The following is a 17,589-nucleotide window of genomic DNA, read 5'->3' as shown; positions in this document are numbered from 1 at the left end:
AGCAACTCTATTAGAAAGTAAAATGACTCACTTTTCTACCAATTTGAAGTTGGATGAGATTGGTCGCGTGGTTTCGGTTGGAGATGGGATTGCACGTGTTTATGGATTGAACGAGATTCAAGCTGGGGAAATGGTCGAATTTGCCAGCGGTGTGAAAGGAATAGCCTTGAATCTTGAAAATGAGAATGTGGGGATTGTTGTCTTTGGTAGTGATACGGCTATTAAAGAAGGAGATCTTGTCAAACGAACTGGATCTATTGTGAATGTTCCTGCGGGAAAGGCTATGCTAGGGCGTGTGGTCGACGCCTTGGGAGTACCTATTGATGGAAGAGGAGCTCTAAGCGATCACGAGCGAAGACGTGTCGAAGTGAAAGCCCCTGGGATTATTGAACGTAAATCTGTGCACGAGCCTATGCAAACAGGGTTAAAAGCGGTAGATAGCTTGGTTCCTATAGGCCGTGGTCAACGAGAACTTATAATTGGGGACCGACAAACTGGAAAAACAGCTATTGCTATCGATACCATATTAAATCAAAAGCAAATGAACTCAAGGGCCACCTCTGAGAGTGAGAAATTGTATTGTGTCTATGTAGCGATTGGACAGAAACGTTCAACTGTGGCACAATTAGTTCAAATTCTTTCAGAAGCGAATGCTTTGGAATATTCCATTCTTGTAGCAGCCACCGCTTCGGATCCTGCTCCTCTGCAATTTCTGGCCCCATATTCTGGCTGTGCCATGGGAGAATATTTCCGTGATAATGGAATGCACGCATTAATAATCTATGATGATCTTAGTAAACAGGCCGTCGCTTATCGACAAATGTCTCTTCTATTACGAAGACCACCTGGTCGTGAAGCTTATCCAGGAGATGTTTTTTATTTGCATTCACGTCTCTTAGAAAGAGCAGCTAAACGATCGGACCAGACAGGTGCAGGGAGCTTGACCGCCTTACCAGTCATTGAAACACAAGCTGGAGACGTATCGGCTTATATTCCTACAAATGTAATTTCCATTACTGATGGACAAATCTGTTTAGAAACAGAACTCTTTTATCGCGGAATTAGACCTGCTATTAACGTCGGCTTATCTGTCAGTCGCGTCGGGTCTGCTGCTCAGTTAAAAGCTATGAAAAAAGTATGCGGAAGTTTAAAACTAGAATTGGCACAATATCGAGAAGTCGCTGCCTTTGCTCAATTTGGATCAGACCTTGATCCTGCAACTCAAGCATTACTCAATAGAGGAGCAAGGCTCACAGAAGTACTAAAACAACCACAATATACACCACTACCAATTGAAAAAGAAATTCTAGTCATTTATGCTGCTGTCAATGGATTCTGTGATCGAATGCCACTAGACAGAATTAGTCAATATGAAAGAATCATTACAAATAGTATCAAACCAGAATTACTAGAAGAACTCAAAAGTGGGTTAACTGACGAAAAAAAAAGAGAACTAGATACCTTTCTACAAGAAAGTGCGTTGACTTTAATATAATATAATATGATGATGATAAAACGCTATTCTCTTTCTTTTTTTTTTTCTCTCCTGGGTAGTTTCCTAGGCTCTTGCCTTGGACGTTTTCTAGGATCAGAAGGAACCGCTATAATGAGCACTCAAAAGTGGATGCTGTTTTTCTTTGTTCTTTTAGTCGGTCTCTCTTTAATTTATCGAATTCTGCTTTCAAAAAAAAGAAAGGGAAGTAGAATTCTTTTTTTCTTCATTTTGCTTTTTCTGACTAGTTTATGTTCCCTCTTTCGCTTCTTCATCTTGGACTGGATTGTCGCCGGTCTGACAACAGCCGTATCCACTTTTATCTGGAATGTATCTTCTGAAAGTGGGGAGGAATCTAGGCAATTGAGCCTTCCTGCTCTCGAATCAGAATCCACTTCTGAGTCCATTCATACCTTTAGAGCAGGTGCGGAAAACGAAGCTACCATCTATCATCGTATTCGCCTTCTCGAGGGCCAACAGTACTTCAACGTACCTCCTCAGCTTCACCCCGGTGATTACGAACGGCTTGTGCGCGAGCATTTTGATCAAGCGGTCAACGTTGACCATTTTTTTCAAATATGGGACAGAGATCGAATTGAGGGTCTTGGAAAATAAGGGCCTATTAGAAACTTTTCAATCTAATGATTCAGGAACCGAATATCGCGAGAATAATGGAAGTCTCGCCATATGAAAATATAAGGCAGGAAGCCGACGCCTTCATTCAAGCGAAGGTTGCCTCCGTAGATAATCCCGGGGATGCTGTTCAGCGCAAGCACATAGAGAGGAAGCTGAATTCCTTTCTGCAAGAGTTAACTCAACACCAACGCCAGTCCTCCATTTATAGGAAATTCTATAAGCATTTCACTAATGAAGACCTACGTCGCTTGTGTGGCCTGCCTTTACCGTGAAATAAACGGCGCTGGTCCTTTTTTAATGGCCAATGCCTGGGGTTTGGAAGCTTCTAGGCGAGGGGAGAGCGGGCGAGTGGGTCCTTTCTACCAGATTACTTTACTAGCTGGAATTCATTCAAAAAGAGTACAGGAACTGGTTTAACAAAAGGGGTCTTCGAACTACAGTGATCTGATACCTGGCTCTCTTGGTATGAAGAGTAGGTTATGTAGGCAATAACTTTCCTAGGTTGTTTCGATCGCAAATGGCCAAATAAAGGTATTCCTGTAGCATTTGGGGTTATGGATGCTGACTTTATAGCGGGTAGTGTGGGATCCGTAGTCGGGGAGAAAATCACCCGTTTGATTGAGTACGCTAACAATCCATTTTGACCTCTTATTCTAGCTTCCGGGGGGGCACGCATGCAAGAAGGAAGTTTGAGCTTGATACAAATGGCAAAATCCTTCGCTGCCGCAATTGACCGCGTCTCTCTGCCTGTCTTCCTTTCTCAGGACCACACTTCATCACCAACCTCAAACTCCTGCGCTCTCCAGCGTGGCTTTACATTTCTATCCTTGCTTTGCTTCCCCTCACGCACCTCTGCGTGCAGTCGACCCTAGCAAAGTCATTGATATCCAAGCAGTTTTCCTCTTATCTTATTCCGGGCGGAACCAACTCTTTCATTCCTCTGGTCTTCCAGGCGATCTCTCAGTGCTTCTATTCACCGAGTTTGGATAAGCAAACTCAGCTGTTGCCACCTCCCAGCGTCTCGGCTTGCCGTTTACCAGGCTCCTCAACAAATCACCAACCATCTCGATCTAACCATCCCTTTGTGGGTGGCGCTACTGAAGCGCAAGCCGGTTCCCTCCTCCATAACGTCCTCCAGAAATGACTCATGAATTTATTGTCTCGATCGGACGTTATGCTAACCGGAACTCCGTGGTTTCTCACTACTTCCTTTCAGAAAGAATAATACGAAAAACGGGAGCCCTGGTTCTAAGAGAATCTATCAACCACCACAAAGACCCAATAGACGCTGCTTTTATGCAGAAAAAAACATGAATACGAAAATTAATAACATTACGTAATTTATAGGGCTGTTCGCCTTAGAAGAAGCCCGGCTCCCGTTCTTTCTATACTAATAAAATAGTCAGGCGATAAGACTAAGACGACGCGGAACATAATTAGGCCCTTAGCCCCGGTCCATGGGGAAGGTCTAAAGGCTAACATCTCATGCGCGGCCAAGTCTACTACCTTAGAGCCATAGAAGCCTTTGCTTAACCATGGCTACCGACGAGGGCTTTCGGCGACCAGGCGAGCAGCTCCTCTATAAAAGGCTATGCTATAAAGCTTCCAAGGGCTCAACTATACTCAGCTATAGATCTTTAGTTATAAGGGCTCACCATGCTATCTCAGTCTAAGGAATTTTGGGAAAAACGTATTAAATGGTAAGGTAAACAATGGTTGGTTATCTTATGCTATAAGATAGCGCTACCTTGATCTAATGCTATTCCTTACTAAAGGCGAACGCTCATGCTACCATGGTAGTAAGGAAAGTACTATAGATCTTCGCCCACCATCACCATGAATTATGGGACGCTGGTCTGCCGAGCATGATCAGCCACACTGAGACTAAGACCGAAATCGAATTCGAATCGAAGACCACAATCACTCCTCTTTTTCTGCTTCTGCTAGGATTTTGTCCTGATAGCGCCGTGCTTGTTCAAGAAAGAGTTCCTTTGACGGAGAGAAAGACTCCGGGGCTAGATAGTCACTGGCCTATCGCCTTGAGCCTGAAGACTATCAATTCCTTTTTTAAGTAAAGAAAGACGGAGCACTCGCGGCACACAGACCATATCCTATCCAGTGAGTAGGCGGGGACATGATGAAGTCTTCAGGTCATGAGCCTGATGATTTTCCTCTACCCCGCTTTGAACATTCTCCTTTATATAGAGAGAGACACTGAACCCCAACCCATTAAAAAAAGTGCCACATCAATTCGATTTCACAGCACCCAGCTTAAAGACATCTCGATATCGGATTTCCAATGGTCCTTTGAACGGTCAGCAAAGCAAAGTACGCCATAACTTAACTATAGGGTCCATGTTCATGATTTGAGAGAGTATGGACATCTGTCAAAGATGCCAGGGAGGGGAGGGTGAAAAAAGGCACTAGTAAGGTCGGTATATAAAGCGTCTTTCCTCTTCGTTGACTTGGACAACTGCTTTTCAAGAGGGTGGCATGGAAGAGGTTTAAAAGAAAGACCCGGAATCGGAATCTAAGCCGAAGTGAACCTTTCCTTCAAAGCCTTGAGACTGTGCCCTGGATGCTTAGAGAAGAGGCGAAGGAAAGAACCCGTCGTCTTCGGAAGTAAGGAGATGGTGGACTGCTTATGAATCAAGAGGAGCAGGCTAACTCTAAGGCCTTTCCCTAGGGTGGAAGTCAACAACAGAAACTATCTTCATTGGATCTAGTTAGCCGGTTCCAACTTTTGCCTTTAGTTCGATCTCTGCCACCGGTGTAAGCCTATCCACTCTTACTGTGAGAGTTTCCGGTGTGCTAGAGCAGAGAATGCGCTGTGAGGAAGAAAAGGCCTCTTTGGCAACTATGGAATACGGTATTCACGAATCAACTGCTATTTATTGAAGGCCGGGACGAAGCCAATCACACATTTCTACTTTCGACCAGGTAAAGATATCCACATCTGAGGAAGAGCAGGGATAATCGTAGACTAAGAAGAGAGGACGCAAACACATTCATTGAATTGGACAACTTTGTTAGCAAGAAGCGGTTAGCCGTACTCAGTTCCAGGCACGCTTTCCTGATTCGTGAACAGGGGATGAGAATGTCAAACCTTTTCTTGCAAACACCTCTTCTTCTATCCCTTAAGCCGTACGAAGGAGCTCCGGGAATGTGAGCAAACCTGGCTAGAAGTCTCTTTCCAGCAATCTCTAGATATTCTCCTACTTCTCTTGAAGCAGCTTTCGTAGCAGTATTCCCAGTGTCAATAAGAGTCCCACTCTCACCGGCCTTCGTCGTGGTGGTGTATTCAAAGAGCTCTCCCAAGTAGGATATACCTATAGAGCTATCTAAAGATTGCTGCTGCCCTAAGATAAGAGATAAGTAAGAAAATCGTTCTATTGCTTTCGGTCCCTTGAATGGAGTCACTCTACCTTTGAGCGAATTGCTATTGAGTATTTTTTTTCCTTTCCGGGCAGCTAGGGGCATGCGAGCTCCCTTTTTGGGGGTTTGACCGGTAAGCCTTTTAGGAGTTCTCTTTACCTGGGAGAGATTTCTTTTCTTGGCCTTTGTAAAGTGATTACTAAGACTAAGGTATTTTAAATATCTTATTAAAGCGGGAAGCATTGAACTGTTAAAATGCCATCTAAGCCAGTTACATTGGTAAGCCCTACGGAGGGCTTATTCCTTGAGATTCCTTCTGGCTTTTGAAGAGAGGAGTCTAATTAGGACTCCTTTAATATAATAGGCTTAGATACTTTTCTATATAAGCCATGGAGGAAATGGGCTTTGCTTTCACTAGAACAGAGGTTCTCGAAAGAGACCCTATGCTATGGGAGAGCTCCTTCTTCATAGTGATGATCATGAGATGGATAGGAATATTTCACCTAGAGGAACCGCTAAGGATTGGGATCCAGGTCTCTTGTCTATTCAGTTAGTCAGAAAGCTAGATCAAGAAAGGGTAGAAAAAGAAGAGGAAAGGAAGGTTTGGATTATTCTTGACTTATTAGTAATGGTGACTCATTAACAGGGATTTGGCTTGCTCGTAAACTATTTTTTCTCTTTCGTTTAGGAATTTTCGTATTCTAATTTCTTTTTAATTTATATATTCGATTTCGACATCGAATTAGACTCATCCAACGCGGAATGAATCGACTCAAGGACAAGGAGAAAGAATGGTGTCTTTGGTCTTCTACGGAAGAGAAGTAGGTTACTCTATGTGAATTCACGATGTCGGACTGTATAAACTGGCTAAAAAGTCAAGCCCGATTGCCTGCTTTCCTATTCTATACATACTCAAAGACAGTGACCGTAGGAAAGCTTTTTGCCCCTTCCTTTGATTGTGTTCCTGACCAGAGCAGACAAAGAAGTGAGGTGACCAGCTGACCTGCTTGTATGCCTGTTTCGGGTTGCTGTTCAAAGGGTAAAAGAGGTGACAGATAAGACAGATGCCAAATGTCTTAGAGAAGGAGCTGCACATGAAGGGGAAGAAACCCTCTTACTTTACTGTGATCGTATCCGCTCCTAGTCTTTGAGCCGTTTAAGCTCTTTCTTTTGGTGAATAGACGGTCCTTGACAGTGAATCAGATGCATCGTATAATAAGAGAGAGGCTGCACATAAAAAGAAAAGGGGAGTGAGTGGGCTAATGGCCCTAGCACACTTAGATAAGGCGAGGTTCTTAACGTAGCAGCCCTTTCTGCTGAGTGAATATCCCTTGCTTCTTAGCGCTCCGTGGGGGGCTTCTATCGAACGTTTTAATTTACTGAAGTAAGGCCCGCCCTTTACCTTTAGGTCAGAATGCCGCTATCATGTGCGGATAAGCCTTCCGATTAGCTGACTGAGACCATCTCCGGCTTCTAGCTGGTAGAACTAGATAGCTGTTAGAACGTCAGGGGCGTAGCGGCAAGCTATGGCAGTTTATTAAAGTCTGTAGCTCCTCAACGAAGGTAGGTCGGCTAAGCCACTAAGGAAGAGTTTTGAATCAATATCTGCTATCTGCCCACTGCCCATAAGCATGTCTGAATAAGCCTGCTGATTAGCTTAGCCCACCCCGACCGACTCTTTAGGAAGGTGTTATCTATTCCAAAACCAAGCTATCTATACCTGTAAGCCCACGGTTTCATTCCAATGCTTTGATTAGTTACGAAGACGTGAACCTTTACCTTTGTAAGTACAAAATCCTTAATCTTTAATCAGTTTTGGTAGTGAACGCACTACTCAAGCGGAGTAGCCAACATGCGCACATCATCCCCATAGGAGAAAGAGTCTCAAATAAAGGAACCCGATAGGCTTGAATGGGATGGCTTTTCTGGATGCCCCAGAAATGAGGCCTCCTCAGGGCAGAAAGGCTCTCAAAAGCAGGCGCGTACTAAGCCATTCCACTTCCCTCGTCCCTCGGACCATGAGCAGTGGTAAAGGCGCTTTAATCCTGGCTCATAGCCTTCCTCAGACCTTATTGACACGGGACGAGTCGCTATGATTCACTACGAAAATAGAAGCAGATGCACTAATCAATTCGAGCTAATTTACTCATCCCACCTCGAACTCTCATTTAGCGCATCGACTTTAGCACTACTTATATTATTCTAATCCAATTACAGAAAAGAAATCTACACCAGCGTATCCAGCATCAAAGGACAATAGCTCGTGTTGATAGGACTATCTTCAAGTGTTTGACCAAGGGTTGGAGTATCCAAGGTGAGCTGAAGGCGAACTGTTAGAGTAGATAAGCAGGTCTACCTCAGAGAAGATCATGGAATCATAACAGCACAGAAAGAGACGCTCCGAACTACTTCCGCTTGAGGTTGGTCGTATCACTATCGGTATTACAGAATAAAGAAGAGGAGCAATTCGCCCTTACTCAACCGATAAAAAGAATCTGTCTTCAGCGATTCTTTCTTTAAAGCGAAAGTGAAAGCGCAGATCGAGGCTTGTCGAAGATAAGGGACTCGACTTCCCCTGCCTTATTAAGGACTTCCCAACTTACCTAGCGGAAGAAAAAGAAAGGGGCAAGGACCTATAAAAATATCTAGGTCACTTCCACCAACAACTAAAGCTATTTCTTACTGGTGTGGATTCTCCACATAGAAACGATGGGATCTCTACAACTTGTTCCACAAACTCCAACTACTAGAAAGACTGAAACTGACTCCAATCAGTCAACTACCATCCATGAGCGGATACCATCGAGTAATGGCCTTTGTACATTAAAATATAATGATTCTTCTCTTTCTTTCATTCAAGTAAGATAGCGGGTCGAGAAAGACTAACAGCTAGCTCTCTGGATGGAGACGGGTAACTATCAATGAAAGGTGAGATCCGAATACGTGCCTTCACCTCATCGAAGGTTTAGAATCCTTGGGCAATAGCAGCAGTACAGGAAGCATCCAATTGACACAGATGTGGCACTTCCTTCCTTTCCGATCGGGAGGCACGTATCGAAGGGCAAGAGGTTGGAAAAGCTCTTACATTCATTCGAGAATAGCACTACTAGAGGGGAAGAGAGAGCACCAGATCTATTTCGGACTACTAATTCGGAACCTGTTATTAGTCCATGTGAGGAAGAAAAACGGTGCAAACTAAGGCTGTAAGGCGGAGCAAAAGATCTGAGACCCGCTCCTTTCTCCTCCAAAGCCATCTCTTCTCTCTAAATGACGGACTTCATCTCTTCTATTCTATTTATTTATAAAAAAGCACCCATCATCCCTTTTTCTCTTTTAACTAACTAAAAGAAAAACCATGCCTCTGCTAGGCAGCGTGTGGAATGGCCGGACCCTCTTGGATATATAACAAAGCAAAGGCTCTCCGTCTATGAAGTCTAAGAACTGCTGGTCCATCGTATATGGGCAATGTATGGACGGCGGTTCCGGGAAAGAAAGAAGCCCGCCCGAACCCAACTCTGTATACTTAGCCGGAAGCAGGGCATTCCACCGATTCGACTTAGAGAGAATTTCCCCTATAGAAAAAGAGCTTCTTTCCAGGATTCTTTCTTTAAATTAAAGGACTACAACTATTATCTGATAGTGAATAAATACATTACTCTGAGCCCCAAACCGAATCGGAGGAATAACGCTAGCGAGGGCCAAAGCTCTGCTTGGTCCACCACCTGGGGATAGCTAAGGGGTTACTTGGGAACCTACCTTTTAATAGTAATCCCAAGGGCATTGCTTGGGCTAAGTCAAAGTTGCTGATCTCTTTTTCTTCTATTCTGGGAAAGAAAGCTCCCACATCCTCTGCTGTCTCGCATCCATCGGGATGAGTCTTGCGTCTGTCTTCTCTTCGTAAACAACCTGTCCTCTCAAAAGCAAGTAAGCCAACTACCTTATTTAATTTAAGGAGTGAATCACATAAGCTAGAAAGAATCTTCCTAATGCTCCCATGTCCGAATCCGTACCTCTCTAGCTGCTGCAGTAGCAGGCACGTATCGAAGGAGAAGAGGAGTAAGTTCCTACCTTCTTTGAAATCTTTCTTTGCTTGTTCAGGTAAATGGCATAAGCCAAGGAAGGGGTATTCATTTCAAGAGATAGAGTTTCAGATGTTCTTCTCCAGAGGATCGTCTCCTTGAGATGCTAAGAATCGAGGGTAAAGAGTCCTTAGCCCGACTTCTTCGTCTTGACTACTGATAGTGCCAGCACACTCCTTAGGCCGAACCGACCAATGGTCAAAGTAATTGAAATTAGACCTTTTCAGGCCGTTTTCACATCCGGATATTCTATTTTCTCTCCCGGTGACAACAAGCGCTTTCCTAAGAGGTACTTCTACTGCTACTAGGAATGCCACTTACGGAGACTGGCTCCCAAGGAGAGGGGCTTCTAGCCAAAAATCCAGGGGTTTTAAAAACTTGAAAGATTGAAATGGACGTCGCCGAGTGGAAAAGCATTGATGAACAAAAAGACGGGGAAAATGATCAACTGGCAGGATTGAACTCTCACTTAGGAGGGAAAAGCGATCTTTTTAAGGGGCTAAAAAGCCAAAAAGAAACAACAACTACAGGCGAACAAACCGGGGCATGGCAACCCCAACAACATCCTGCGGAAGCAGGTCAAGGATCCCATCTAGAGAATTACAAAAGACATGCACCCCTAAATGCCCCGAGCCAATCAGCACACCGATTTCCTTCGCTAAGAGGTTAAGGCAAGCATGAGTTCAACCCTTTTCTCATCGGGCCAGGATCGATAGCCGTTCGACCTGAGGGAAGTGCGGTCAGATTAAGAATCACCAATGTCTTGGTCTTTACCTTCGCTTCGAGGGACAAGCACCGCATCTAGGTAAGCGGCATCTAATTTAATTGATTCACCGGACCATCTACGAAAATGGAAGAGATGTCTGTTAAGGTCGGCTTCATGAAAGCAAGCAAGTTTAGCGAAAATAGAGATGGAAAGAGATGGATTTTGCCCAGCCGTTGTCAGATCAATTCCCATTCATTCTTTAATGGAATAGGGAAGGGGCAGAGCTGCGGCTATCAGGAATGGGCGCTAGCCTATGACTAAAAGTGCCGACTATCTATGAACTATGAATGACCAGGATCGGAATGCCAATCGACGAGATGAGCCTACGAAAGATTTCAAGTTCAGACTATGATGACTGGCATCCTCACTTACGCAACGAAATTGAGTTGATGGAGTAGCCAGTGACATTGAGTTATTCTCTTCGGTATCGCCTTCTCTCATGGTTAAAGGCGCCGCAAGGCACTCGACTAGAAGAAGTGGATGTTAGGCACGCAGGGAAGACTCTGACTATGCGCTGGCACTAGCCCTGGGCATGTCATCTTCTTTGATTGAAGGAACGGGACAGAAGAGAACCAGAACCATATCCTTCACACATTCAGTCTGATCTTATCTGCGCTATTGCCCGATCATAGCTGTACTGTATGAGATTACTTCTCCGTCTCCCCTGCCCTGTTAGAACAGTCTGGTCTGTAACAACACAACCTGAAAGGAAGCCATTCCTAATAGGAAGTTTCTAGCCGTCTTTCTTGAGGAGCGAGAAAAGTGACTAATAACCAAACAGCTCTCACTATGAAAAAGAGAAAAGTCTAGACTTTCTTCTTTCGACCCTTATCTTCTATCTAGACTGTCTGACTGTAGCCATGCCGGTTTCAGGGGAAGAATGGGAGACCTACACTTGACACTTGCTTTCGTGCCCCTTGGCTTCGCCTCTCTTCCCTCAACTGTTTGGGGTGTGAAGGCTTCTCCGCAAGCTTTCTCCGTGCTTACCCGATCAGCTCATTCTGGTGTGACAGTTGCTGATAGCTTCTCTTTTGGCGCTATCACACTCATTATTCTATTCTAGTAGTAGATAGTCAAGTGGCCATTCGGCTCCTAGCCTCTTTGCCCCTTCGCTTGGCGGCTAAGCTCTTTGTCCCTTTCTATACCTAAGCTCTTCATCCGCTTCGTCCGTTGCTAGTCTGACCTTCCTTTGATCCGACGGGACTGCCCTTTGGTTTGGTACGCTACTCTGTTCTGTTAGAGTCTTCGCTTAGCGACGAGAATCACTAATCTCGGCCTTGCGGGATAGAATAGATAATCAAGGCCCCATTCTTTCAACTCCAGTTGCTTTCTTTCTTTGACTTCAAGCCCACCTGCCTTCAAATCCAGATCGGACAATGGCGTCAGGTAGAACAAGTCAAGTAGGTCAGGGATTTCTTAAACTTAACAATCTAGTCCCTCCCCTGATTGATAGGGGAAGCTTCTGACCTTCATCTGTCAATTAAGTGGCTGTAGCTTCCGCGTCGGTACAGTTGCTTTCGGCGCCTGTTCAATTAGCCTGTTAGGAATAAAAACCTCTTCCGTCAGTCTTTGGTTGATCAGGCCCTTTGTTAGGCCTCTCCGTCTTCTCCGGGGGAACAAGTCCATTCCGGTCCAACTAGGTGGGACGCGGTGAAGTATATCGAAAGTAGAAATGATCTCCTCTACCCGCCGAACCACGGAATCGCTATCTCTTGTCCCTTATCTTCTTATCTTATCTGATTGACTTTCCGCCCCCGTCACCTCTTTAGGGATTATGATCAACAACTGGCACACCATAAAGAATAGGCTTTTGTCTGAAAAGAAGAATAGCATTGCCTCGGTATACAACCATTCCATATTCATTGCCTCCTCGTATTACGTATTAGAAAAGGTAACCAGATCTACTCACTTGGGTTCTTTGCATTTGGCTCGCTCGGAAATAGAGGCAGAATCTATTTTTGAAGCTTGGAAGGAGTACCCTATCTCTTATCTTAGAAATGGAAATGGCGTTCTGTCAGATAAAATATGTTATACCAAGTTTGACTTCTTTTATAACATATTTTATCTGACAGAACGCTATGGATAAGAATTCTTGGTACCATTTTTTATATGAGATAGAGAACCTAAAAATCTTAAGCAGAACAAGCAGCGGGGGATGAACGCAGATAAGATTGGACTGATCGACTAGTAGGCACCATAAAGCAAGCAAAAAGGACGAGGGGTGATATAAAGAACTGAACACGTTTCCAAGATCATTGCCAATAGGATCAAGCCAGTCCTGCCCCACCGCGGATGTAAGCAGCAAACGGCATTTGTTGAGGGAAGGAGAATTGGGGACAACATTCTGCTTGCCCAGTCAGAAAGCTAGGCTCCATCTCAGGCGATGGGCGATATCTCAAGGAAGGAAGCCACTGATTAGAAATTGCACGAGTCTAGTTATAAAGGGGATTCCGCAGAAGGAGGAGTGGGTCAGATGGGGAAGGTAAAGAGAGAGTCTATTGAGCCACTTGGCACGGGATTAGTTCTGTGGCAGAATCAGTCGAAGTTCCAATGGAGTGATCGGTAAGTCCTCACTGAAGGAAGTCAGTAGCGAACCATGAGAGTCAGTCATTTTCTAGGGAATGTATTTCTCTGAAGGAAGTCAAGTATCTATCTAGTACTACGTGAGCCAGTCAACTGATTTTCTCACTCTTTCTAGGGTCCGGCAACCCTATGAAATGTGTTTTCTAAGCACTTCATGTTCTGGTGAAATATCTGAGCTTCATCCGAGACTTCCAATGCGGGTGAACCAGCCAAATTGGAATAAAGAAAATGAATAGGAATAGAAAGGTGTACTATCGATCAATGCCCGAGCCCAGCTAACATACCTAATGGGATTACAGAAATAGGCTATAAGAGATGGAAAAATGTTGTGGTAGGGTATTTCCTTGACCGAGCACTCCCTTTGAATCTTGTGAAAGAATGGGCTTCTAAGACTTGGGAGCAAGCTCTTGAAGATGTCATGCTCCTTGATAATGGCTTCTATGTTTTTAAATTGAGGAGTGAAGAAAATTGCAATGCTGTCCTAGGCGTAGGACCATACCATATAGCTGGGAAGCTTTTGATTCTTAAGAAATGCCAACCAACCGGGAGAGCATCTCTCCAAAAGCAGCTTTGCTAGTATCCCAATATGGGTTAAGTTTGATAATGTTCCTCTGGTTCTGTGGACACCGGAAGGAATGGAATACCTAGGAAGCAACATTGGGAATCCTCTCTACTTGGATAGTACCACCAGTACAATGAGGGTCTCTAACTTTGCTATAATTTGCATTGAAATTCAAGCTTCTTTCGTCGACACGCTGGATGGCGGAATGATAACCCGTGGCTGTGGAACTTCGGATGGTGGCGGAGACTTTATGATCTTGGAGGCCGGATTCACCAAATTATGCGGAAATGGCAATGCTGATGGCGGTGGAGATTGTACTGTGGTTGATGGTGCATTTCTGGCCTTCATCTTCTCAAGTGGAACAATGTATTGCTTTATCTAAAAATAAAAGGAGTCTTCGTCGAAGATGTCATCATACACGCATGCTGCCGTCTGCTTCTGGAGGTTCCTGTCTTCAACCATCGACTGTACTTGACATGTGGGTGCTTCTATCGGCCTTTGTACTTCCACTGTAGTAATGCTTTGAGCCTTTCTCACAATAAGCGGTTCCTGGACCGAAGAATTTCCATTCTCTGGTCTGTTTACATAATGCTTGGTGATCAAACTGGACGGATGAACCTGCTGATGCCTGACAATGTTGGCTGAAGTATTCTGTTGAACTGCCGGTTTCTGGTAAAACAAGCGGTTGAATCGCTGGCTGAACAGGCTGCATAACAGGCTGCACGACCGGCTGTGCCTGCCCTCTGGCGTTGACTCCTTTCTGATTCGGAGTTGCTGACTGCAATGTACTGACTTGGTCCACATTTGCGGTCTTTCTGATCTGCCCTTTTTCAAAATCTCCTTCTTTGAAATTCACTCCTCATTAAGAAAAGCACTTCATCATAGCCGATAGCAATCTACGAACCCTTTAATGGCTGTCCCAGCAAGGACAGCGAGAATGACCGCAGAGAACAAGGCGGGGAAGCTCGCCTACTATTCCAACCCCCAAGAACCAGTGAAGGCGACGTCTCATGGTGGCAAAGAAAAAGAGGAAGCGCTCTTGTTGCGCGGACCCCACAATAAAGAAAGATGGAACACAAGAAGCTCAGTAGCAAGCCGTCTCATAGTCACCACTTGTCTGTCGTTTCAAGCTTCCAAAACAAGCAAAAAAACAATATACCGTTGTTCAATGCCCGGTCAAGCAGCTCGAAGTTCATCCTTGTTGTTTGCTAGAGGTACGATAGGACGGAGAGAGATCCACTGATAAGGCGGTTTTGGTGACATTTCTATTCTGTACCAAAACCATCTGTCTCGGTTCTGACCACAAGGCGAAGCCAAAAGGAGGGCATTTCTCAGCGACAGCGGAAAGAAGACCAATAAGGTGGGATCCGAAGGCTCAGTCCCTCAAAGCGTACGGGGAGGGTCGGCGTTGTCAGAAAGAGGCGAAGCCGAGAAAGCAGCGTGTACGGTACGGGTTTCGGTAGTGATCTACTTGATCTGGTAAGCTTAGGTTAGTGGAGGTTAATCTCGACAGGTTTCAAAGCTTCAAGCTTACAAAACAAGACCTAAGGAGTTTGGAGCCCTTGAGTTCTCCGCCGGTAATGGGAAGATGAGCTTCTCCATTGTAATGGTATCTGCTCGAGGAGCCTGTCCCTGCCTGCTTATCCAGACCAAACAGCAACCTTTGGTCCTTCGGGCTGAGGCTCAAGGCGGGAATCAAGGGTATGGGTTCAAGTCTACTTACTGGGAATGGGATCCCGTAAAAGGGCACATGACGAATGGGACCCCCGCCAATGGCATATGAGATGTGGATGATGGAGCTGGTTCGCGTAACTGGTACGTGTATAGAATCTTGCATCAAATAAGGAAATTCTTGTTCGCTAAGGAGTCTTGGTTTAGCAATTTTTCAATCATTAGTGGTTAAGTTGTTAAGGTTCATGTGGATTGGATTAGGAAGTTCGACTGAGCTGTGACTTTCATTCAGTTAAGGGAACTTCTCCCTAATAACTTTGGGAACGGCTTTGGTCGAGTCATCTTTTGCTTCCATCGTCGGCTGAGAAAGCCTTTGGAGGGAACAGTGTTTGCTGGGAGGATCCTTCCCCGTTGTAGCCATTGCACCTTCGTATTTGGCCTCCTCTTGTTCGTTTGTAGCTTCGGTAAGGTAAGTGATTGTCTGGAGAGGCTATGGCTTGCATTCCGTTAAGGGGTATATATGTCTTCCTTCGCTCGTCCTTAACTCGGAATCCCGGATTTCATAGTCTCTTTTCTTTCGTAGGAATGCTGTATGAATCCTCGTTTGATTGTATCAAGGCTCGGCGGATATTGTCCTTTGGTAGTAGGGCCTGAGGTTCTGCTCTGCCAGTAGACCTCCTTGCAAACCATCCTTCCCGGTTAGTCTTCGTAAGAACAAAGCGTATGCTTTTGTAATCATGCTATTGGTTTGGGCAAGTTCCCTATCTTCATTGCTCAGGGTGAAACTATGCTTTAACAATATCCTCGGGTTGCAGGATTTCTTTCTTTCTTTCTGGCCGCGTAGCCCCTTTGAATACCAGGAAATCGAAGATGCAGAGAATACGCTCTTGTTCTTACAGAATGCAACTAGTTGAATAGGTTGTTTTGTTTGCGACGAATACGCTCTTTGACACATCTATTAGATAGATGCCCAGAGGAGGATGCTAGTGAGTTGTTAAGGAACTTCTTGCATTGCACATAGGGAAGGTGCGGAGCGGTTCTTTATCTTATCATTGCCCTAAGGTAAGGCTTGGAACTGAACTGCAAGTATATAAGAAAGGATATTGCTAAGAGTTAGCAGTCGAAGGGAGTTTGAACTGTGAAGGAATTACCGGTGCGCACAGAGAAGGGGGAGAGAATACAGAAAATACGCCCTTGACTATACGGAGGATAAGAAATTAGGCAGGACTGATTTCCCTTCTTATCTTATTGTTGAGACAGGAAAGCAGTCAAGCGAGTCGACGCATCTATCAGCAGTAGGAGTAGGACGTAGCGCATAAGAGGGTCTTAGGAATCGATCTAGATGCCCATAAGAGGATGCTATCGAATGCCCTCTTTGACGGGCTTGTGCAAGAAGCCGATTATTCTACCATCTTTTCCAATAGTGCCATTTTATTGATGCTATCGAAGAAGAACCAACAGAGGTGACTAATACAGACGAGGAGAAAGAGAAACCGATACCTAATACAGACGACGAGAAAAAGAAACCGAAACCTCCTTGAAAGAAGGAAAAATGCCACATCAGTAAGAGAAGTGGGCAAAAAAGCTGCTCTCCTATTTGGACCACCTTCCACCCTGTCTCCCTCTCCATACATACAGAACCGTAGTTTATGGTCTCTTGTGTTTACAGCCCATTCTTCACCTTTCCTATAGCCAGCAAATCAAGGAGATACGGCTTAAAAGCCTACGCGCGTCAGGTTGTTCGGCTTCGGCCCTTCCTACACGTGACTACACGGAATTCACTTTACTTTACGGTACGGAACTAGATATGAATTTCATCCTCTGTTGGCGAGATCAGAGGCAACGGTGGCAGCAGCTGTGGATTCTGTTGATTCTTCATCTCCTCGCTTGACGCTCTCTTCAATTGCAGATCCTGAACCTTCGGTCAAGTTGCTTTTCTATCCTGAACTTTCGGCTAAAGTGGCTTCCTCCTCTCTTCTCTTGAACTTTCGTTCAAGTGGCTTCCTGTAGGGGCCTTTGAACGGGCCTTGGTGGGGATATCTCAAATGGGGGCTTACAGCTCATAACAGCAAGACATATTTTAAGACAGTTTTTATCGCCTAGCTGGGGCCGTAGCCATTACTCGTGTGGGGCCGTCCCTTGCTCGGCTATTCGAACTCGCCTTAGGGTAGGGCATACTTATTAGATCTCTTGAGGTACTATTGGCAGAGGGGAAGCGCCACTTAGAGACTTTGAATCTGAAGGAAGGCAGTCGGGAAAGCCCTAAAGGTAAGAAGGTCTTTGTTCAAGTGACTTAGCTTAGAGAAAGAAAACCGTTAGTGAAGTGTCGGGAGATGCGTACAGTTTCGGCACTCGAAGAAAAGCTACTTCTTTGATTGTTCCGGGAAGTACTACTTGAAAGTCAAGCTCTTTGTTGCAAGCCAAG

The 17,589-nt window shown here is 44.9% G+C and overlaps 1 protein-coding gene across 1 annotated transcript in view; it reads left to right on the top strand.

Annotated features, from left to right (window-relative positions):
* LOC105138833 (ATPase, F1 complex, alpha subunit protein) overlaps positions 1-2,092 on the top strand; it is a 2,311-nt gene extending 219 nt beyond the window's left edge. The window contains exon 1 of the mRNA XM_011045045.1: positions 1-2,092. This exon is cut by the window's left edge and continues 219 nt beyond it. Within this exon, the coding sequence (XP_011043347.1) occupies positions 1-1,495 (1,495 nt within the window). The 3' untranslated portion in view covers positions 1,496-2,092.
* Positions 2,093-17,589: the final 15,497 nt, after the last annotated feature.

This window comes from Populus euphratica, unplaced genomic scaffold, assembly GCF_000495115.2.
Source record: "Populus euphratica unplaced genomic scaffold, PopEup_1.0 scaffold83.1, whole genome shotgun sequence".
NCBI lineage: Eukaryota > Viridiplantae > Streptophyta > Magnoliopsida > Malpighiales > Salicaceae > Populus > Populus euphratica.
Note: the sequence above shows the minus strand (reverse complement) of the source record. Positions and strands in the feature narration are given on the sequence as shown.